The 23,614-nt window shown below is 37.1% G+C and overlaps 4 protein-coding genes across 9 annotated transcripts; all 4 read right to left on the bottom strand.

Annotated features, from left to right (window-relative positions):
* Positions 1–735: 735 nt before the first annotated feature.
* LOC137736823 (1,4-dihydroxy-2-naphthoyl-CoA synthase, peroxisomal-like) lies at positions 736–3,174 on the bottom strand. 4 transcript variants are annotated; one of them, XM_088682639.1, is made up of 9 exons: positions 2,825–3,174; positions 2,607–2,729; positions 2,144–2,245; positions 2,013–2,051; positions 1,731–1,856; positions 1,561–1,608; positions 1,371–1,466; positions 1,135–1,293; positions 736–1,043 (listed from the first exon to the last, which is right to left on the bottom strand). In XM_088682639.1, exons 1-9 carry the CDS (start codon positions 3,083–3,085, stop codon positions 927–929), a joined length of 1,071 nt encoding a protein of 356 aa, XP_088538765.1. In that variant the 5' UTR covers positions 3,086–3,174; the 3' UTR covers positions 736–926. The 4 variants fall into 4 exon arrangements, with proteins under 4 accessions (XP_088538765.1, XP_088538766.1, XP_088538767.1 ...); XM_088682640.1 differs by having other exon boundaries at positions 1,758–1,856; positions 2,825–3,150; XM_088682641.1 differs by having other exon boundaries at positions 1,135–1,257; positions 2,825–3,149.
* A 674-nt stretch (positions 3,175–3,848) lies between these two features.
* On the bottom strand, positions 3,849–8,231 carry LOC137737743 (polygalacturonase At1g48100). Of its 2 annotated transcripts, none has more exons than XM_068477295.2 (7): positions 7,751–8,231; positions 6,472–6,603; positions 6,022–6,249; positions 5,871–5,915; positions 5,563–5,770; positions 4,740–4,930; positions 3,849–4,501 (listed from the first exon to the last, which is right to left on the bottom strand). In XM_068477295.2, the coding sequence occupies exons 1-7, from the start codon at positions 8,138–8,140 to the stop codon at positions 4,109–4,111; spliced, it is 1,587 nt and encodes a 528-aa protein (XP_068333396.2). In that variant the 5' UTR covers positions 8,141–8,231; the 3' UTR covers positions 3,849–4,108. The 2 variants fall into 2 exon arrangements, with proteins under 2 accessions (XP_068333396.2, XP_088538764.1); XM_088682638.1 differs by having other exon boundaries at positions 6,526–6,603.
* A 9,033-nt stretch (positions 8,232–17,264) lies between these two features.
* On the bottom strand, positions 17,265–22,628 carry LOC137736740 (Pectin lyase-like superfamily protein). Of its 2 annotated transcripts, XM_088683088.1 has the most exons (10): positions 20,697–22,628; positions 19,930–20,108; positions 19,490–19,618; positions 19,161–19,331; positions 19,036–19,056; positions 18,730–18,937; positions 18,449–18,530; positions 18,164–18,272; positions 17,951–18,067; positions 17,265–17,785 (listed from the first exon to the last, which is right to left on the bottom strand). In XM_088683088.1, the coding sequence occupies exons 2-10, from the start codon at positions 20,080–20,082 to the stop codon at positions 17,471–17,473; spliced, it is 1,305 nt and encodes a 434-aa protein (XP_088539214.1). In that variant the 5' UTR covers positions 20,083–20,108; positions 20,697–22,628; the 3' UTR covers positions 17,265–17,470. The 2 variants fall into 2 exon arrangements, with proteins under 2 accessions (XP_088539214.1, XP_068332088.2); XM_068475987.2 differs by lacking the exon at positions 20,697–22,628 and having other exon boundaries at positions 19,930–20,227.
* Positions 21,680–22,627, bottom strand: LOC137736285 (PPR superfamily protein). The gene has a single exon (XM_068475580.2). The coding sequence runs from the start codon at positions 22,625–22,627 to the stop codon at positions 21,680–21,682; it is 948 nt and encodes a 315-aa protein (XP_068331681.2).
* Positions 22,629–23,614: the final 986 nt, after the last annotated feature.

Genomic DNA, 23,614 nt, shown 5'->3' with positions numbered 1-23,614 from the left:
CATATGGGAATCTGATTCAACCTCCACATCCCAACTCAATACACACCTGCACCGTAGCACGTATTGCAGCAGCTTCTGGCCATTGCTGCTGTACTGCAGATCGAAATTACATATTAATAAAACACAGTTTGTCAACCAAAAACAAATATAATTACCACTATACCCTTTTAATACAAACTAATTTTTATTGTTATTTTCCTAAAGCTCACATCTATGTCACTTTATCATTACCCTCTCAACTCATTCACTCTCTTTCTCTTTCTCTCTCTTTCCTAACTGCCAACTCCTAATTTTTTGGAATGTCTGTCAATCTGTTAAGAACAGATAACTTCTCTCATAAAAAATAAAAAATTAAAATACAAATATTTAAAAAATATATTTCTCAACACACAAAGTGTGTGAACCTTACTAGTATATTATGATTGTTGTTTTGCTTTTGAACCTTTTTTGGAATGCAAATAAAGTTACTAAACTCAAGCTATCAAAGAGTTATGTTCTCCCCCTTTTATTTTCATTTTCGTCAATAAGCACACAATAAAAAATTAGAAAGTATAAAATTTCTTTTCTTTACCGATAAATCAAACATAGTAGATAAATGTATAAGGCTAGCTAGCACTCGAATCATCCAAAGATGAAACTGCAAGAGTAGTTTAAAATATCGCCTAAAAAACAGATTGAATGAGCAAGAGATTTGAACAAGTTACTTTTCCGGAGCCCGAAAACCTAGTCAAACTCTATGTGAAAGGAAGCTTCTTATTAGATACAAAGTAACTTACAAGTGAAATCAGCCATAAATCTGTTCTCCTCTCCACCAAAGTCTGAACTTCAAAACCAAACCATTTATCCGAAAAGGGGTGAAAGGAAGGAAATACAAACAAACAAAAAAGTGGTTAAGGGGTCCAAGTCTGCTGGGAAAGTGCTCAGCATTAAGGTCTCCTGGGAAACTTTGAGAAATCTGGACGTCTGCGCTGCATATAAGCCGTCTTCCCCTCGTTACCTTCCTCAGTGCCATAGAATAAGAGCGTGGCATCTCCAGCAAGTTGCTGCGTTGGAAACATTGGTGAAGTAGTTAGCACATGCATGTATGGATAAGACCGTGGCATCTCTAGAAATATGGTTGCTAACTGAAGGTACCTGCAGTCCAGCATGACCGTCGTCAACTGCATTAAGAGCAGACTTCAGCACCCGAAGCGCGGTTGGGCTGTTTCTTAGCATTTCTCGACACCATTTAACCGTTTCTTGCTCTAAAGTCTCCAGCTGGATAACCGAATAAAACAGTGAAAATGCTATCTTCTGCAAACTTTTAGTGATATAAGGCTAATTTTCAAGGAAAATGTCATTTGTATTCAGTTCATTGAGAGTGAACTTACTGGTACAACAGTGTTAACAAGTCCCATTTTCTCTGCTTCAGCAGCTGTGTAAAACCTTGCCATAAACCACATTTCTCGTGCTTTTTTAGGCCCGACCTGATTGACCAAAACCATTCATTACACATACCATGTTAGAGCAATACGAAACAAGTATTTGCATAACACAAGTCAGACTTGAAACAATTCCTACCAAACGGGACATGATGGAACTCCCATAACCAGCGTCAAAGCTTCCAACCTGCCAAATGTACCAGTTGCAAAGTTTCTGTATGTTAGCATGCTCTCACCCATTCTTAGATTGAAGATGAAACGAAGATGAATGATTGACGGTGATTCAAAATCAAGTTCGTGAAGTTTAACCAGAATTAAGGTATATGATATGAGCACCTTAGGACCAGTCTGACCAAAAATAGCATTGTCTGCCGCAATGGTTAGATCACAGACCAAGTGTAACACATGTCCTCCCCCAACAGCATAACCAGCCACCTGATAAACCATTTAACATGAACAACAGTTAGAAATGAGATTATACATTCCCTTATTTAGGGTGGTGGTAAAGTTTTCGACAACCAGAAACGTTTAAGTTTCGCAGCTCTCCAACTGTCCAACAGCAAAGGCCTAAAGATGTTGAGAAGGGCATACCATGGCTATTACTGGCTTTGGAAGACGTCGAATCTGGACCTGAACATACCGATTTGAGATGATTTATATACCAGTAAGAACATTTATGTTACAGAATCGTATAAACATATAAACATGAATGTATAATATACCTGCAAATCTAACACATTAAGACGGCCAAAATCATCGTAATCAGAATAACCATATTTTCCTCTCAAAGCCTGATCACCGCCACTGCAGAATGCTTTGGTTCCCTAAAAACACCAAATTACAAACAAAACAGTATAAAGTTGACATATTTTCATCATGTTACTAGCTACTAATCCTAAACTTTTTGTTCGTACCAATGTACCCTTGTCGTCAATTATTCCAACAAATTTGTCCGTTAAATTCGCTGCAGATTAGTATGTTTCAATTCCCTCTTAATATTTTCTTATAGCTCAACTATCCGATTCAAAGTACTTGCTAATTAGTAATTTATCGTTACAAATGTAACATTTTGTTGGCGAATATCTGTTAAAAGTTGATTACGTGCATTCCAAGTGACAGAAGTAATGGAAATTTGTGACGGAGCTAAATGTTAGGATATTGGCACGAAAGAGGGTAAGGACGTACCTTCCCGGTAAGAATGACGACGCCTATGGAGCCGTCGTCCCTGGCATCATTAAACGCGCGAATCAGCTCCTTCACAGTCTGCGGCCGGAACGCATTTCTTCTCTCCGGCCTATTAATCGTAACCTAAGCACAAAAATCACGAGATTTAGACACATCAAATCGCATTGAGCTCTCAGTAATTAGGATTCATTAATCAAAACCAACCTGAGGAGCCTGACCTTTGCAATGGCTTCGCCGATGGCTTTCTCGTATATAATATCAATGAATTCGTCGCCGGAAACGTCGCGAGCATTTTCCCAAACAACTCGGTGAGTCGAGACCTCGCCGTGGGTGCGGTGGTAGCTGTCGTTCATGGAGGCGTTGGAGAGAGAAATTGCGGCGGAGCCGGGAGATAAATGGGCCGGAATGAGGTGGTTGGCGATGGAGGCCACCCTCCTAGTCGCGGTGGTCATGACGTGCTTCTTTAAGCCCTCTGCCATTGAAGGAAAACTGGATAAGGATCAAAGCCTTGGACTTTGGAGGTTAAAGATGAGACATTTGGATTGGATAAGATATGGCGCGAACGGCGAAACGGTGCGTTTCTTCAATTTCTCATGCGGCGTCGTTTTTGGCGCGAAGCCCCTAGAGGTAAAACTGCCACTGCAATTCGTAAGCATGTTGTGTGCATTCTGGATTTCAGTTTGCAGAAATCAAATCAGAATCCAGGGAAAGGACGAAAACGGTGCGTTTTCAGACTTCTTTGGATAAATTTCTTTGCATTTCATATGATTTATAAAATTGTAAGATTGTACTGATTGGATTTCATGCTTTAATCTGCTGTTATTAAATGAACTGTTAATTAATCTTCTTATTTTGTACTAATTTATCTGTTTATTGTGCTATCTGTAGTATGTGTCTTGAATACTGATCTGGATTTCAATTTCAATCCCTAATCTGTTAGAAATTCTGATGCGCGAGATATTTCCCTGTGTCTACAACACTATTACAGAAACTGAGAGGTGCAAGTGATGGTGTTGTACAAGGGGATGTATCTTGAGCCCGAAGGACTTACATGAAACAAGTATCATGCGGAAAAGTTAAAACACCTGACGATGCGTGATAGATTAGGGATCCCAAAGTAGCGAAGCATATGTTTCATACAAGTCTCTCTTGTTATTTAGCCACTTGCTTATGTTGTTTGTACTTTTTTCAATACACAATGTTGAATTTGCTTGCTTTTGAAGCAGTGGAGTCACGGGAACGTAGACAATTCATGGAAGTTCTATAATTATGTAATCTTGTATAACAGCAGGATATAAATGTAAGCCTCTAACAAAGATGAGGAAGAATTCCTGTAAAACTAGGACTGCCAAATTATACACACACTATACCAATTACCAATTACCAATTACCAAATAAGTTGATGGTGCGAAAGGGGTCAGGAAAGCATGCCGGCCACACAAAGTGAGTACACCATCATCATCAGATATACATATATAGATGTATACTTAGTACTAAAAATCTCAACACGCATCGTGATTTGAATTTATTTGGTTGCCTGATGGCTTGCCAAGCTGTAGACAACCAATGGGTGGGACTGTTGGGGTTCTCAACTCCCCAAACGTCTGCCAGCAGAAGGGGTTGTACAGGTGATACTTTTCTTGCAATGGCTTTAGCTGTATACCATTTAGTGTTACATCTACGCAGGGTAGGCTGTCACTACAGGCAAAGTGTACTGGTTTTACGGTGTAAGTTCCTCTTATTCTCTCGTAGGTGATTCCCGAAAGAGCCACAGCTGATGTTTGGTTTTTGCATGTGGTTTTGTCACAGTAGAATTGGTCAATCACAATGGGGAGTTGAACCTCAGAAACTTGAATGTTTGAGAACAGCACTCCCTGAACAGACCCTGATCCACCCTGCACATTTAGGATTCAGTTATATGAGTAAAAGAAAATGGTAAGTTGTCAAGCTTTAGCAACTATTTTGACGTGTCGGAAGAGCCCATAAAGAAGACGTTTTTTAAGGACTCATTTCTAGCGTTACTAAGATAGTTTTTCAGTCGACATTTGAGTATTCGACGCAGAAGAGAGTTCTATGTTAAAGTCCAATAATCAGCAGGAAGGATGTGTTAAAAACTTTTAGGTGAATCCATACCTGCCATGTCTTGACTCTGACACCATTCATCGTGTTGTGCATCATGATGTCTCGAACGGTAATGTTTGAAACACATGCTTTCGTGTTGCCCTTTCCTAAACCTCCAATGCTGATTCCATGCCCTGGTCCACAGTTCACGGTGTGTATATATACATCGGAGCATCCAGTTTGTATGGAAATACAGTCATCTCCTGCACAAATCATTAGAATTGAAACGTTTAGTTCAATATTTATCCATGACAGTTATACTAATCGACTTGGTATTAAGTCTCTGCCTATTTCATGCCTTGTCCGTTGTTCGCAGTTACTGTGTAAATTTGATTCTTCAGTGTTAGTTCTTAGGAATCATTGTGATATGAAGTGCCATGCTTGATACTTTTCCTTCTTATCTTTTATCCATTGTATGTGGGCCGTTTTTAAGTTGAACTGGACAGAAGGACAGGGGAGTTGAGTAGTGTTTCTAGCGTCCAATGATGACAAAATATCGATTGAGGCTTGGGTACTACAAAACAAGAGTTGTTGCTGTCATGGGTTTGAGACCTAATCCTAAATTTGGATAGACCACTGATGATTTAGGGTGTGAAATGCATCATCATAATAGGTTGCCATAATTCTTGGAATGTAGCACATTGCCTGCTGCTACATGTCAAATTTTTAGTGGTCGAGGATTGTCAGATGGAAGATGACAATACGTAAGGCTGCAGGCAGGATAAGATTGCTCATGGAATGATCCCCCAAGGAGTTATAGTAAGTGTGGAATATGTGAGTCCGACACACTGCGCCGCAGTAACAGTAGATATTGAAGAGTAAGGTGTATAGTTACCGCAAGCAAGAGTGGTGGAGTGGATGAGCACTCTTTGGGAGTTCTGGAGGTGAATTCCATCTGTGTTGGGACTGTCCCCAGGGGACGAGACGCTCATATCATGGACCAGCACTCCCTGGCAGTTGTCGAATTTGAGATGGCATTGGGGGCTATTCTGAATCGTTATGCCTGTAACCGTGACATTAAAACTCCCATAAAACCGCAACGCCTGTACAATCAACAATATACAAAAACCATGTAACTGAAACCGCAGGTCCAGACTCAGGATCACATAAGCTTCAAGATTTTGGCACACAAGTGGTCCTTACAGTCGGTTTGATGCTTGGCATTTTCCCGCTCAGCTCGCTTCTTATCTGCCACGGATGTCAGCCACAGGATGCTGATTAGTTTAAGCTCGATGATCACGAAATTTAAAGTTCAAATCTAGTGTGAAAAATTAGTTTAGTTTAGTTTAATTACCGGCATTGGCGGGCGTTGTTGGACTGAGCTGTTTAGTGGCACAATGAGCTTGAAATCATCATCTATAGGGTCTCCGTAGGGAGTGTCTTGCCACCAAGGCGAGCCTCTTCCATCAATCACTCCCTTTCCCTGTACTGTGATTCCATTTAGCTTTGTAAATTCAAGCCATTGTAGCAGGCCTTTGCCCCAGGGTTTCGAGTCCGTCGGTGCTAGTATCGTGCCATCTAACTGAAAATTCATAAGTCCGTATATTAGACAAAAGACGGAAATTATAATAATTGAATGATAACATTAGTCGTCCACGCAATGCGTACTGAATCCCATTAACCTTCTAGATTGAAGGAGTTATGTGAATTGTGCAATTACTTTTACTTTGATTTTATTTTTATTGTTTTTTTGGTTTTCTTAATTTTACTACCACTCTGTTACTGTGTATATATGTATTTTCACCCGAAATAAAATGTTTTTCTGGCAGTAAGGGCCGGAGAATGAGATGGGGCCCACAAGGAACTGATAACCGGCTGGAACAACGATGCTTGATGCCTCGACTTTACAAGCAGCGGCCCATGCAGCTTGGAATGCCTGCGTCACACAATAACAAAACTCCGTTAGATGTTATACAAACTACCGTATGTAAACTTTAACCGTAGAAAATACGGTTGGTGTTAATTTGTTGTGCAGAACAGTATACAATTATTGTTGGAATCGTGACCCAACTGCCGTAACGAGAATAAAATTTGTTCAGTGGGCCCAGTGGGCCCCACCAGTTTGGTTTGTTCGGTTGTCACTGCCCTTTAATCCAGGCAGTTGATTAAATTTTATTGAAATAAGATGCACCAAATTAGACTACGTGAGATAATTTTTTTTTTTTTTTTAACTTTCAAATCCAACAGTTCTCTGGACAGTTGGAAATCCAACGGTCTTCAAGGGCACATGGGTGGGCCCTATTAGTGCAATGGCACAAGCCAAGGCAATTCTTGCAAAGGCATTGAAGGGCACAAGCCCTTGACCTAATTGCGTTCCATAATTTGCATTAGCGGACCACCTTTTTTGGGGCCAAGGGCAATTGAATTCAATTGCCCTGCCAATTAGACCATGGATGGAGACGCTCTTAAATATTCTCCCATTGAGTTTAACCACTTTATTATAAACGGTAATTATTAAATATTTTAGGTAAGTCCTTACATAAAAATTAAACTCAATTAACTAAACATTAAAATTAATTAAACTGACCGCAATGCTTTAACTATAATTTGGGTAAAATTACCAAATAACCCAACCCAACCCTTTAAGAAATCACGTGCAAGTGATCCAAAAAGGCAAAAGGGCAAAAAGGCAAAAGGTTTGCCAAAATAATCATTTTGTTTCTCTCAATGGTTAAGTGACTACCATTCATTTACGCTACAGCTAGGAGCATGTTGGAATTCCATGTCATTTTCATGGAAATATCATGAGCTAAATTCGCAAACGTAGCGGAAAATACTTAACTTTTTACATGTTTTTTCTCATTGTTTTGTTAGTAATCACTTTATTATACGTGTTAATTTATGATTTGCAACTAATGAGAATCGACTTAGTAACTGTAAAAAGCTAAATAGGGTACAAAGCTAGCAACATTATTAATCAAAGCTCAAATTATGAAGATATTTTGATTAACCCTTGACCATGATTGATTAGTTCTTAATTGAGTACGGAGTAAAATTATGATGAGCTTAAACAAACTACAAACCTTTGTGTCGTCGGTACCGCCGTTACCCTTAGCACCAAAATCTAGCACATTATAAGTGGAGGAACCCTTCTGTGGTGGTGGTGGAGCTTTATATTGAGGTGGCGATGGTGCCTTGTTATGAGGTGGAGGCTGTGCCTTGTTACGAGGTGGAGATGGTGCCTTTTTATGAGATGGGGGCTTGGGTTTTGATCCACTACCGCTGTGGTAGTGGCCGCCGCCGCTGCCGCCGTGGTTGCTTTTTCCTTTTTTCTTTGAAAGAGAAGTAAAGGATGCCCTGCTTTGCCTCCAATGCCGGCCTCTTCTCCCCATGCAAGCGTCGAAATTCGACGACCAAACCAGAAATGCAATTACTAGCATGAATGTGATGCTTCTGAAACTGAACTCACTCATTTCTGCACAATGTGGGGTTGTGGATGAGAGAGAGAGAGAGAGAGAGAGAGAGAGAGTTGTGTGAGAGGACTGGTTTAGTTTAGATAGAAAAAAGATGTGGTGGCTGTGTTTATATAGAATTGGAGCATGCAAACAGATGGAGACAAACATGCATAAGCTCTAATTTGATAATTCTAGGAATTTATAAATTTGTTAATTTCATTCTCGTTTTTATTTCCTTTTGTTCTTTTATTAATTATCATGTTTTCTTTTTTGTGAATTATAGTTGGTATAAAATTATAGTTGGAATTTTGTTTTCCTCACATGCCAAATATTGCAGCTCTTTGTTGCAACTCATTCAATTTCATAATGCTTATGTGAACACATGTTCCATTTAAATACTCCTTGTTCAAATCTTAATTAATTAGTGGTAATGAGCAAACTATGGATATTAATTTGTTTCTTTATAGCACATGTATTTTTGTTAATACCATATCATAGATCTGTAATATATCAACCGAGTCGAGCATTCATTTCAATCATGTCCTTTTTTCCACTGTGTGTTTCTTTTAGTGTTTTTCTATTTGCAAGACTATATTTTATTATAAACCATTTTAACTTATAGGGTGGGGATAATAGATGTGAACTTGAATATAAGGCGACGGCAACTGAAACACTAACCTAACTAACTAGCTTAACCCGCATATGCATAACCCTATAGAGTTAAGGGGTAGTAAAATATTTAAGAAATAGTACATGTAAACTCAAATATAGGACGACGACAACATAAATAATGACTCAACCAACTAGCTTAATCTGAATATGCATAGCTATATAGAGTTAAGGGGTAGTAAAATATTTAAGAAAAATAGATGTGAACTCAAATATAAGGCTACAACAACGAAAACACTAACTTAACTTGCATATGCAATAGCTCTATAGAGTAAAAGGGTAGTTAAATATTTAAGAAAAATATATGTGGATTTGAATCTAGGCGACAACAACAAAACACTGACTTAACCAACTAGTTTAATCTACGTATGAATACACGAACTTAATCAACTAGTTTAATCGACGTATGAATAGCCCTATAGAGTTAAGGGGCAGTAAAATATTAACCTAACAGTGGGAGTGGGGGATTCAAAAGGCGAAGGACACACGTGAGTGGGAATAGGTGTCGAGGCCCGGCACTGATTATAACAGCACTTTATGATCACATGCAACCTTCACGGGCTATACTCTTTCGGTCTTTCCTCTCTGATTTGTCCTCTTGACTTGCACCCAGGCTAAGGATTTTCCTGCTACAAATTTCTCTATAATTTCATCCTTTTTTTTTTAAGTTTAATTTAGTTAAAAGTGTTGGATGGGGTGTTTGCCTGCACTTTTCTCATATTTTTATATAATCAAAATTATTTAATCCGAGAAGGATTTAATTAAATCCCGACACTTCCGTAGTCCTTTAACAACTGATAATATTAATTAGTGAGATTTCACTTCGAGAATTCAGACTATATAAAATACTCATCACTTACAATATAATAACAATTAGGTGTAATAATAGTTGATTTTTTCGGTAATTTGCGTGTTTTTGACTAGAAATAGAATTTTGAGAGACTTATTTGTGAAAAATTCCTTAATTTTGGGCATATAAGTTGAGAAATAATATAAAACCCAGTGCGCCCATAGTTTTGCCTTTTCTGTTTATACGGAATTCTGAAGGAAGAACAAAAGAGTACTAGAATCCAGTTTGTACGACCATTATTGGGTAATAATCTGTCAACTAACAGTGGATTGAGATCCTTTCCAGATCTTACACTCTGAAGGCCACGGATCGAAAAATTTGAACCGTTCAAGAGAAAGAGAGATATGGGCGTTTGATAGAGAAATTATGTGTGAAATAGACCAGTGAGATAGGTTAACGTGGATTGCATAATTTAAATTGAACAATCTAGATTTCTTGGTACGTGGACTCCGAAGTATGAGATCCGGAGAAGATTTCAATTCGTTTCTTTCAAGTCACATGTTCAATTCTTGCGATGACAATGAGTTTGAGAGACGGATAATAAAGATTACGTAAAACTAAAATAGTAAGAAAGATTTGGTGTTCAACTTAATATTAAAACTAATTGGGGTTTAGACTATGTTGTTGTACGGTATAATACTGCAGAAAATCATCAGCTTTGATAAATGATCAGATTACTGTACATGTGCGCTGGAAGTCTTTGGAATAATATTATTAATTATTATTATAGAAAATTGCAGCATCATTGGTGAACTTTGATTCGTCGCCCACAATTACGGAAAGACAGATTTGAACTTAAAGAGTATCTCTAAAGAAAATATCAAAATTGTCACGTAAGCATATAACATTAAAAAAATGGTAGCAAACTCTCTCCAACCGAGCATTCAATTTCTTACGTGATCATTTGAAGGCAAACCCTTTTGCTGTCAAATTTGACAACAGATGTCAAATTCATTAAATATTTTTTTAATAGATTAATATAATATATAATAATTGTTGTTATGTTTTTGAAATATTTGATTGGTTGCCTTAATCATTAGACTCCATAAAAATATAAAAAATTTATTAAACGATATTATTATTGGAGCAAAATATTGTACAAAATGTCAAATTGCCACATAAGTTATCAACTATTATTTTGATGTTTAAAATTTGACATCTCCTTTGAAGATACTCTACAAAAAGATAAAAAAATTATTAAATGACATTATTATTTAACATATCAGGTGGAGCAAAATATTGTATAAAATGTCAAATTACCACATAAACTATCAACTATCATTTTAATGTTTAAAAATTGATATATCTTTTGAAGATGCTCTAAGTGCATATAAAAATGAACACGCTCAAATTTAACATTGCATCGATCGTTGCGATCTACTCCAACATAATTAATTCCAAGAAAACGATGGGAATGCAGTTGGAATATTTTGTGGGAACAAAACATTATGGTGATATATATAAATATATATATATTTCCGTTTCTGTTTGTTTCGGTTGAATTATTTTAGGTGTTGTGTGTCTCATATATTTCATCAGATAGAGCTAGCTAGCTATAGCAATTGAGGAAAAACACGAGGCCATGAACGTCCCCACGTTTGTTATACTCATATCCGTGGCTATGATGAATTTACAGAGATGCCAGAGTCGAGAAGCTATTAGCAGTAACATGCACACCTCAATTTCATCACCCACAACTCCTTGACCTCTTCTTCTTTGCCCGTCCCTTTCCCCATTTTCCTCCAAAGTTGCTCTCTCCCACGCTCATACATTATGCTTTCCTTGCTGGAATTTATCGGTATCCAAAAAAAATGATAGGATAAGAAGAACAACGAATGAGTTGTTTGATTTATTCTCTTTCGTACTCTTGTCTTTTTATACAAGTGATGTTGCGGAAGAGGAAATTTGAGTTCAGGAGTTGCAAAGGTAATTAAATATTATTAACCAACTAAATTACTATTCTGTAACGTTTACTAAAACAGATATAATAACCAATTATGAAAAGAAACAAGATTTGTATAATTTGTGATCATCTTGTAGCGTTATTTGCACAGAACCGTTAAAATTGTTTTGCTGTCATGCACAGTTTTCCTTTTTGTCCTCGACAAATATTAATTGATCTTCGCACCCCAAACTATATTACCCTTAATTTGTTGGAAGAGGAACCTCTCTGGATCTACTTCGTGGGAATCTTAAAGATCCCTACATCCTAGTCGTTCATCATACATCGTGCGGTCAGCTTTCGTCAAATACTATTTGTGTTTAATATTAAATAAAAAAAGTCAAAAGATTTCTAATTGCACGATGCATAATAAATGATTAAGATGTGAAAATTCCTAAGATTCCTACAATTTAAATCCGGAAGAGATTCAAATCCTAATTTGTTGGCTGCGGTGCAGGTGTATGCATATCCATGCGCGCGCGCGCGCGCACATATAATCCCATGATAATCAAACAAAAAGTATATACGTAACCGTCAAATGAATCCCGATAACTGAGCAAACTATTTTAATTATTGTATTATGTACACATAATCAGAAACACCATACATGATATGCACACATAATTCAAATATATATGTTACGTATCTTCATTTTTTTAATCCCATTTTTTGGCTGGTTTTGCATGCTTGGCAATAATATTATTATTATTATTATTATTATTATTTAAATTTGTGTCACAACTATGAGTGAATAAGATATAGACACTGGAAAGTAAAGGGGAAAAGATCGGTTTGTGCAATGAGAGATTTTTTAGTGTGTCGAGAGCACGGTCAGATACACTAAATGTCATAATACAAGTGGTTAAATATTTCAAAAAAAATTACAACCACATGTGTTATGACATTTGGTGTACTAGACCTGTTTTTTTTTTTTTTTTTTTTTTTGACAAATGATAAATTTGTTAAATTAGCCATCGACAAAATTCGAACTAACACCATCATACAAGGACTCAACCATTTCTATCACTGTGGTAAAGAACCACTTGCAGTGTACTAGACCTGTTCCCGGCACATTAATTTTTTTTTTCACACACGACCTTCTTGATTAGCCGTCATTTAGTGCTTACATTAAATTCCACGCTCTCGTGAACTTTGAGTTCTCTTGTGATCAGCTCCATCTCCATGCGCATACCGTGCCATTGATGATTAGGGTTTCTTTCCGTCTCTTCCATTAATTATTAATTGGAAAAAATGTTTTTTTTTTTTTTTTGGGTAAACTGGAGATAATGTTTTGCTCACTCACCAACGCATAAAAGATTTTATGCATTAACTGCCACGTGACGCCTAATTGACTCACTTTCACCCAAGGATTAATTCAAATCCTTAAAATGTACTAACTCTTTTTAGTAAAATAGCTAAAATGATGAAAATACAAAATTTAGAATAATTTTATGCTTTCATTATATATCGTCAAATACTTGATCAGTTGTATTTTAAATATTTGATCAATATAGCGTTGTTATTTAACTTTTATCATTTTAATATTAGAATTTGTAAAAACTTCATTTCAACTGCTTTTTCTATTTTTTCTGCCTTCGTGACTTAAAAGACAAATAATTAAAAGCACTTTGGCATCACCTAAATTATGTTATGCTGGCCACTGAAACTCGGAAGCTTCATGTTTGATTCCATATTTTGGAGCTGGTGGGTTTAGGAGGGTAATGGTACTAATGCACAATTTACAAGCACTAATCAGTGTGTTAATACAGATAATCATGATATAAAAGATAGATTATATGATTGTTAAAAGAGGGGCAAAAATCCATATGACTCTCTGTCTCCGTACAAACTTCAACATCAGTACATCACCATCGAAACTACATGCTAGTTGCACAATGTGAAACAGTAATCGAATAGGTCCAACAAATAGCAATCACCGGATTGAAATTAACTTGTAAGCAAAGGGTCACGGATCTTTCTAATTTTTGGAGCTAGCCAGCCAGCTCTACCTGTATATATATTATATGAAATTAAGATAATATTAATTAATTAGATCATTGCATTAGATCTAAATTAAAATTAACTTCCCCCATTGGGGTTTTCAGTTTTCTCGTTGTTGACATGTTGTCGCTGCTAGGTTGGTAGGCCCTGCCGAATGCTGATGATGTTATGGTTATGGATGGTGGGCATTGTTAAGCATGTGAATTATATTTCCAGTTCGGAAAAGCTTTTTTAATTGATATGTTATGTTGAGAATGAATCTTACATCGAGAAAAATGAAAAATATTGTATGTGATTATAAGTAGTTGGACTACTTTAAATATTGTCAATTGATTTTATGGTCTTACCTCAACTTTCTTCGTGATATCAGAACAAGTTGTCCTATCTATGTGTATAGCTCAACGGTTACATATGATTCACGTCACCCAATTTGTTTGTCCACATGTTAGGCTTGAAAATTCGTCACACGTGAGAGGAAGCGTTGAGAGTGAATCTCACATCGGAGAAATGATAAACCTAGCATATGTTTATAAGTAGTTTGACTACTTTCCATATTATCAATTGGTTTCATGGTAGAATCTCAACTATCTTCGTGTCCATAATCTAAATAGATCCTTAAAATATTTGCAAAAGACAAAAGTGCTCTGTATACAGTTGACACCCTTTGTGTAATTACGATGGCCTACAGAAAAGAAAAAAATAAGCCTTATTCTAGCCACAATCACGGATGGACTTGGAGAGCCCCTGATGAAGTTCACCCCAATTGCCATTGTTTCTTTGGGGCACCAGGGACTTTTAACTGTTGCTTTTTCTCCCTCTCTGACTTAGCATCTAATGCATGTATACCAAGCCACATTACACTTGATCAAGGGCACGATTTACTGTACTCATGTAATCGTAAATACATAATATGCATTTATATGTCTATATATTTCCTTGTTAAACTTAGCCCGAAAAATTTAGTTTTTAGCCAAAAAACAATTTTTCTACTCCTACCATTCTACCCTAAAATTTTAGCTCAGGATTATTAAAGATAAATTTAGGCTATTTTTTTTGTTAAATTAAATTTAAAAAAATAAATAAATATGTAGACTATCGTAAATTAATTTTATGAACATTTTAATCTAAAAAAAAATTAAATTCCGATAAATATTGGGTAGAGTCCACCCCGATTTTTGGGCTAAATTTCGGGGGGAATTTGACATTGGTTTAACATTTAGCATTTAGCTCAAAATTTCCCCTTGGGTTGGAGTGCGTTTGAGGGGAAATTTTGAAGGGTAATTTGACTTTTAGCCCACCATTGGAGTTGGTCTCAGTACGTCCGATCTAAAGAACGTGCATGGCTGTTAAATAATGAAAGCTGCAATAAAACCGATCGATGTCGAAGCAAAAAAAAAAACTACACAACAATTATAAAAAGGAAAATATTTAGCTGATGGTAAAATCTAAGCAATTTAACAATTGCTTCTTTCTTAAACCAAGTTTCTCGACTCTTCTGTTTCGTTGCTTGATAAAGATGCATGGGCAGACAAAACGTGATCACAGTTGACTTTACTGCGGAGGTCAATGCGCATGCATAGTATAGTTTTGCTGCTTTCAGCAATTCCAGTATCTCATTATTGCATTCATAAATGGCAACAATGCGAGTAGAAATTATAAAAATTAAAAAATAAAAATCGTGCGTCTATTGTTTCTTGATCCATCTTGCAAATTCCAGTGGTGCAGGTCAATGGATATGAAAACAGTGAACCAAATAAATATAGGAGGAGCCTTTTTTTAGTAAAGATTTCGGTATATTGCAGCAAAATTAAAACGATAAAATTTTCGCAATAATTTGAATAAACTTTACAGATTCAGCGTGGTTCATCACTAGGATCCTGTCATTCAACGGAATCATGTACCTACCATATAGAATTCTCATATTCAGAAATAGAAAAAATGGGAACATAAGATGTTTTATACCGTGACATATTCTCTATGATCGATTATCCTATACTTCATATATAGTTCTATACATAAAATATATGCACGTCCATATTTGTTGTTTTGTACTAGGTGGCCATTTCTCGTGACTACTAAAATTGCAGAGTTGTCTGTGTTTTAATCGAGTATTACATTTTTCAAAACCCTAACCCTAAGCTATAGATACAGCCTATATATATACTTATAAATTTTATTGCAACCCAAGCTAGTGTGATATGCCCTAACATTATTAGATGGACCCAACTCTCCCCAGTGAGGAGGACCAACCAAACGAATATATATGAAATCAAAACAATTGATCCGATTTATCACAGATATAGACACAACAACACACCCACTGGCTACTAGATAGTAGTAGATATTACAAATTAGTCATGCATCTTCTTCTTGGTGGCCCTTTTTTCATCCACATTTGGAATTTCGGTTGGAAAGGGATCTAAAGAGGATCCCTTCCTCCTAATCCATCAAATCAGTAGATTCGTGCTATTGAAATTTGATCTAATGACTGAAGTTATTATAACTTTTAAAGTGGACTCCTATTTGTAACCGTTGGATTAAATTTTAATGACACAGATCCACTGATTTAGTGGATTAGAAGGAATGGATCCGGGTAGGATCCCTTTCCATTTCGGTTCCTTTTGTCTCTCTCATCATCCTGCATAATTTTGGTCCAATCTCATCCAACCACAAGATGCAAAAAAAAAAATTCATGGGCCATTGCCTTTTTCTTTTAGTTTGACTCACGTTCTGTTTAACGCGCGTGTGAATAGATTCTTTTTTACAGTGTATAGTTCAACTTTGGTGAATGAAATTCAATTTAGATGCTCACACTTGTCGTTGTGTGAGAGTGCGGGACGTAAAAAAAAAAAAGAAGTAGGTGTGGATTACGAAAAACAAAAATACAACAACAATCAAACTTTATCTCACTAAAGTTGGGTATATGAAATCCTAGAAACTATTGCGCAAGGTTTTGCGTCAAGTATTTCATTAGTTCCAAGTACTTCATATCTTTTGTTATAATCTCTTTTAAAGTCTTCACAAGTATTTCTCTATCCCTTTTACACTGATCTCCATCTCTTAGTCACAAAAGATGAAAAAGAGAAAAAGAAAAGAACACAGTTTAGAATTGCTTGCTTTTCTTCAATCAATCACCATAAGACACCTAGTTTTATAAAATTTCATCAAATCTGTCGGCTGATTAACAAAATACAAGCATCTGTCAGTTAGCAAGCAGAATAATCCCAAAACTTTCATCGACCTGTCAGTGATTCTTTACCGTACGCAGCTTCTAACTTTCATGTTGTTCCATTGCTGCAGAAAAGCTTTTGGTTGTAGTTGTTGGGTTCTGAATGTCATCTTGCCGAATAACAAATCAGAATTTCTGTTGGACCGGGTTCGAATACCCCAGTGGTCCTCAATCATCCTTGTCTGCAAATTAATTTTCTAGTTGTCCCTGTTCCAAAAACGAAACGCATTTCATAGTTCAGACCATTTCTGAATATAGTGATAATAATGGGCAAGGCTCTCGGATTGGTTAATCCTTAATCGCTTAGATTTAAGTATTTAGTATCAATAAATAAGATCAAAGTCGAAAAAATAAAGAGTGGAAGTGCGGTTTTTTCAATGCGTCAATGTCTTAGAAAAAACGACAACGCATTCTGCATAGAGAATTTCTGTTTCAAAAACTTTGACGGGTGTAGTCGGAAATCATTGTTTATAATAATCATCTGCAGTGATCAGTTTTATAACTATAATTCGTCTACATAGTAATATTCTCTGCAACTGCCACTTAAACCTCCCTCCAAGATTCCTTCACATTGCTAGAGAGCACTCTACAAGCTCATGAACCCTGTTCTGTATACTGTCAAACAGTTATTTAGTTATGTGCATATAGGGAGCCAAATCAGAGCTCCGTGTGCACAATATCCGCCCTAGTGAGATCTGCGAGCTCAGCTTCAGCAGTCTGATCGGTGATTGTAGAGTCTTTGTCATGGGAATTCAGACAATCTGCTGAGGGATGCACAATGCCATACCCGAAGCCTTGCGCAGAGTTGCAGTATGTTTCCACTTGGCCGTCCTCCCTCTCCAAGTTGACGTCAGTCAGGACTATGTTGCTGCATGGAACTGTGTCACTGCAGGCAAATTTCATGGCCTTCGCACTCGTTGTGGTTCCAGAAACGTTCATGTACATGACTTCGGTTATTTCCACCGCTGATGTCTGAAATGTAAGGACAAAGAAAAGCAACACAATCACAATTAACAGAAATTTGACGGGGTATTGGTTATGATTGATTTAAGTGAAGAGTTCGGGAGTTTATAATATGATCAGAGTCAAATGGCTGAGAACTCAGAGGCCAAGGAAAGAAGAAATTAAGAGCATTACCAGATTTTGACAAGGTTTGGGGGAATCGCAGTAAAACTGATCTATGATTATCGGATTTGATACATTTTCCATCCTTACATTCTGAAAACGGACACCACGTACATAACCAGAACCACCCTATATACCCAAATGCATAAAAGCGAATGTTACCATAGGGGATCCATCTATAACCCGAAAAATAAAATAAAGAAATCCAATTAATAGATTAAAAACCTGCCAAGTCTTAATCCTGAGGCCATTGGTCGTCTCCCTGAGGTATGCCGTATCCAAGACCACTTTTGTGACCATGTCAGTGGAGTTGCCCTTCCCAAGACTTCCGATGCTAAGTAACAGAATTTCGTGCCAATAAAGGTAATGAGAATAACAATTTTCAGTTTCATTTACTTATATTTTAAACGATGAAAGACTAATTTGAGCCTGCTTTGTATCTCTTTTGGGAGGACATGACTACATGAGACACAAACTGTAGCATTAGTCTGCAACAAAAGTAGATGATACCTGATTCCATGTCCTGGTCCGCAAAAGATTCCCTTCATCTTAATTCCGGAGGTACCACTGACAATTGAGACGCAATCATCCCCTTAATCAACAGGAAATACAATGTGTCATGTGATTGAGCGCCTTTCAAGTGTAATCTATTGTTTCTTTCTTACCCAATCAAATATTATTTTATGATATTCTTTCTTCATATAACCAATTTGATTTCGTTACCATTCCAGTTCCTGCTTTTGAGTTATGAAAAGTGATATGAGAAATGATATTGAAGAAAGTTTGAGAACCTGTTCCAATTTTGCAGTCTTGGAGAACCACATTAGTAGATGCTGTGATATGGATTCCATCAGTGTTGGGACTGTCTCCTGGAGCCGAGATTAATACTGCATCAACTCGCACCCCGTCACAATGAGAGATGACAAAATTCATCTGTTGGGCGTTCTTGATGGTGATGCCTTTTACCTTTATAGCTGAGCTTTTATCAATAGTAAATGCCTGCAAATAAAAACCCAACTTAAATTCTATCCAGTGATCATCCTGATCCATGTCATTTAAATAAAATTCATTTTTGGATCGGAGGGAAAAGTACATACTGTTGGTGCCCCTCTGCAAGGCTGTGGAAAAAAAAGAGGAAACAGGGATAAATCAATATGAAATTGTAAATGGTCTGGATTTAAGTATTTGGATACAGTAGAAATGATAATACGCGAAGATTTACATTTGTCTTGTTCTTTTTGCAGGATGCGGCCCACCATTTACTGCCTGAGCCGTCAATAACGCCATCCCCTTGGAAAAGGACTCCAGTCAATTTAGTGAAATCAAGCCATGTTCGTGGAAATCTCGGATCCCAGTTATTAGGCTCATCTGGAGCTACTATAGTTCCTTCAATCTGTGCATCAGTCGTACCATTTACAAACATGAACATTTCATATTTTCATACCATTGCAAAGAGGTATAAAGAGATGGAATATAAAGAGTTATCATTGATGATTAGAACGAAGATGGATTATAAGGATCTAACTTTACTAAAATCAAGAAAGGTTTTACCCGGATGATTAGGTTATCCGCGCATGGCCCTTGAAATTTTGTAGCATTCACTAGATACTGGTGCCCTTGGGGTACCAAGAAAACTGCATTTGTTGTATTGCAAGCGATACCCCAGGCTTTCTGGAAAGCCTAAGAATAATGGCATTGTAAAAGGATTAAATGTCAACAATTATGGCAAACAGTTCGGGTAAATGATTTTTCGTGGTTAAAATTGGCAAAGTTCAGACATGCTAGAGCTGTGAAGCGTCATGTCCTTTTTCCAATAAATTAACTGCTGATCACAATATGTTGTATAATATTCATTCAGTTTATTGGTCTCAAAAGTTGAGTATCAATATTTTGGCAAAACTAGTATTTAAAAGTGGGTCTAATTGTTCAAGAAATGAAGCGCATTTGAATGACAAAAAAAAGTGACCAAATATACAACTGTATATGCTCACCTGAGTATCATCAGAAACTCCATCTCCAACTGCACCAAGGCTATCCACGTTAACAAGAATCTTGCAACCTCGTTCACTTTTCCATGTCGGAATGTTGAAAACATCCAGCTCGCTGTCTTCTTCTATGTGAAAACTTTCAAGCTCATGAAGCATGCAACTGTTGTCAGACACCACGTTTCCTGCAACTCCAAACACTGCTATCAGCATACCAAAACCGAAAACCGCAGAGAATTTATCCATGCTTGTCTTTTTTTCTTTTTTTTGCAAGATTGATCGATTCGTATAACTTCAATGAACAATGGGTTTACCATTTATACGTACAGATTAGTTTAAGAATTGCAAAGGGTTTTCTGGGATAAAATGGCTTGGCTTGGAAGTAGATGAAGATGTTACATTTTCTACAAGCCCACACTTAAAGCAAGGGAAAATCTTTGTTGCTTGCTTTACTCTAAAATTAGTGAACAAAAATGCACCAGTAATAGGGGTTTCAGTGTGAGGCATCTGTTTCAGGATAAAGGGAAAGTCTATATATCAGCAAGGTGCAACACTTTCTGGAAAAATCGAATTTTAAGGATTTTTAAGGACAATTTGAATATTTAAAAATTGAAATAAAATGATTGGATGTACAGTTGCAGTGCCGTACAACAAAATCTAAAATGTTTTTCTTGTAAGATAAGCAAAAGAAAAGGTCAACGAGTTAGTTAGACCAAAAATAGAAAAACATAATAGTAACAGACTAACAGTAACTCTATTGAGAAGATGTAAACCTCGTAAGCAGGGGCCAGCTAGGTGAAAATTTAGCTGAAAGTATCATGCGGTGGAGAGAATTCCAGTGAGACTGCTTGATTAGGACAACTCTCACACAAAGTAGGATCGCGTGGGACCAAGTGGAGTCAAGTGGGATTAAAATACAAGGGATCCCGTGTTTCTGTGAGAGGTGGTCAACGGAACCCCTACCTAAGATTTTCTCCATACAGTGTAACAGTGGGGTCAATGAAGAATCCGATCAGGTGGTTTCATCATTTCAAAATGTTAGCAGTGATGGTGACTGTTTACCTCGAACCAAACTGTGACCCATCTCCCATTTCACTTTTCTTTGCAATTGTCACACCCTCCAATTTCAGAATAAAATTTTGAAGCTTGCAACCAAATCTCTGGATCTTCGACATCAAACTCCAATAATAAAGTTTTTACAGTTCGTCTTCCGACTGTTTCGTTATTGTGTACCGTACAACTTAGCAATAACGAGCTCCACATCACAGTCCCCATTAACCGGTGCCTGCTGCAGCAACTCTTCAGCTTCCTCTAGCAAACCCGCCCGGCCTAAGAGATCAACCATACACGAAAAATGCTTTCTGTCCGGAGAAATATCATATAGTTTTTTCATTGAATCAAACACAAATCTTGCTTCTTTGACCAGTCCTCAATGGTCTCACCCACTTAACACACCCAAGATTGTCCCTTTATCAGGTGTGAGACCCCTTGTGATCATTTCTTGAAGCAAATCAAGACCTTCACTTCCCCTTCCATTCCGGGCATATCCATGGATTATCGATGTGAAACAAATGACATTTGGTAAAGGAAGTTGTTTGAAAACTTTCCGAGAAAGCTTGACATGGCCACATCTTGCATATGCATCGATTAGTGAACACAAAACCGCAATATCAGATTCAAAACCTGATTTTATTGCACAACAGTGTTACCTATTTGCAGCTTCCCAAACTTGCCAAATCAGAAATAGATAAGGCTTTCAGGGTCGTGGATAGAGTACTTCATCAAGGCCAATTCCCTCATCAACCATCACAACAAACATTTCCACCACGTCCACAATAACACCACAATGCAACAAAGAGGTCATCAAAGAATTACAACACTCCAGCGTTTGCTCATGAACGATTTCATAAATAGACACTGAACTTTCAATGTCACCGCATTTCCCGTACATGTCTATTAGAGCAGACTGAACATAAACATTCCCACCGTGACCAAAACCCAACTTCACAACATAAGAGTGCATCTGCTTTCCAAGTTCAAAATTCTCAGTCCTACCAGCTAAATTCAAAAACCCTACAAACAAAGTTAACAAACCAATCGATGGCCTCTTCTCCCAAAACTGCATCTCAGCAAATAACTCGAGCGCATCAATTGGTAAACCATTTTCGGTGTAGACCTTCTTCGGAATAGCTTCAAATGCTTCTGTTGCATCAATCAAGCTCCCACAAGCACAGTATAAATCCACCAGAGCATTGGCAACGAATGTTTTCGATTCCACCCATCCGTCCTTAACAATGCGGCAATGTAGCTGCTTTCCTGCTTCCAAAAGCCTACCACTACAACATCCGCGGATCAAATAACAATAAGTAAGGGCACTTGGATCCACACCATCCAATTCCATCCTGGAAAACACACCACATAGCTCATCCACCCGACACAACACACAAAACCCACGTAACAACACGTTCCAAACAGCTAAGTTTCGGTCCAGCAACTCATCAAACAGCTTCAAAGCTACATTGTCTAGTCCCATATGGAAATAAAGATCAACAAGTGAACTCCCTACATACAAATTCAAGCCGAACCCAAGTGAGACAACCCTGCAATGAACTTGCATTCCTTCTCTACAAAACCCTGCGTCATTATAAACACCCAAAACCGACGAGAACGTCGACGCACTTTCTCTAACTCCTTGTGAAACCATTTCAGCGTACAAGTGAAAAACCTGTTCCGGAAACCCAAGTCGCTCGTGCCCAGAATAAGCATGTTATAGGTAACAACATCGTATACAGGCATTTCATCGAACAGTTTGACAGCATTGTTCAAGTCCCCGGATTTTATCAAGCCGTCGATTTTCTGGTTGTTGGATTAAACTAGGTCGCGAACACTGGGTTCAAAGTATGAGTCTGAACGCAGTGATGACGAGGCTGACGAAGCTGTGGATACGTTAACGTTTGGCGCAAACGTTGTTTTGAAACGTACGGAAGACAGTGACCTAGTAATCCGCATTGGCGGAGCTCTCGGAAGTGAAATTGACAACATTCGAATGTATTAATCTCGGGTTCGGATTAATTATTGACCGATTGGTTTTTTAACTAAAATGATTCATGAGATTTGCACAATTCCTCATTTTAGTTTATGATATTTAAAATCGATAAAAATGTTCATGAGATTTCATCATCAATCATTTTAGTAATTCTATGAAAAATCTTCATTAAATAAGAGTAAATGACAAAAATACCGTCATTTTTTTTTTCAAATCATTTCGGCCTATTGTTTGTTCAATTGAGAGTATTTTTATCATTTTAATCCTTATTTAAGATAATTTTTCGCATAAAGACCAAAATGATTGATGGTGGGAAATCTCAATGATCACTTCTATTGATTTTAAATCTTAGGAACCAAAATGAGGAGTTATGTAAATCTCAGAGACCATTTTTATCTAAAAAGCCTTAACCAATTTCATTACCCTCCTTGTCGTTCTGGTGTCATTTTTTATGTGATGTTCTAAACAAATACAATGCTAAGTGAAATTGACAATATTCTAAATTACTCTTAATCAATATCTTAAATTGTTATAACTAAAGGTGAAATTGACAATATTCTAAACTACTCTTCGTTAGTATTCTAAACTGTTATAACGAAAAGTGTAATTGACGATATTCTAAAATACCATGACAAAGAGGCAAAA

The sequence above is a fragment of the Pyrus communis genome, chromosome 13 (genome assembly GCF_041283825.1).
Source record: "Pyrus communis isolate YQ-2024b chromosome 13, ASM4128382v1, whole genome shotgun sequence".
NCBI lineage: Eukaryota > Viridiplantae > Streptophyta > Magnoliopsida > Rosales > Rosaceae > Pyrus > Pyrus communis.
Note: the sequence above shows the minus strand (reverse complement) of the source record. Positions and strands in the feature narration are given on the sequence as shown.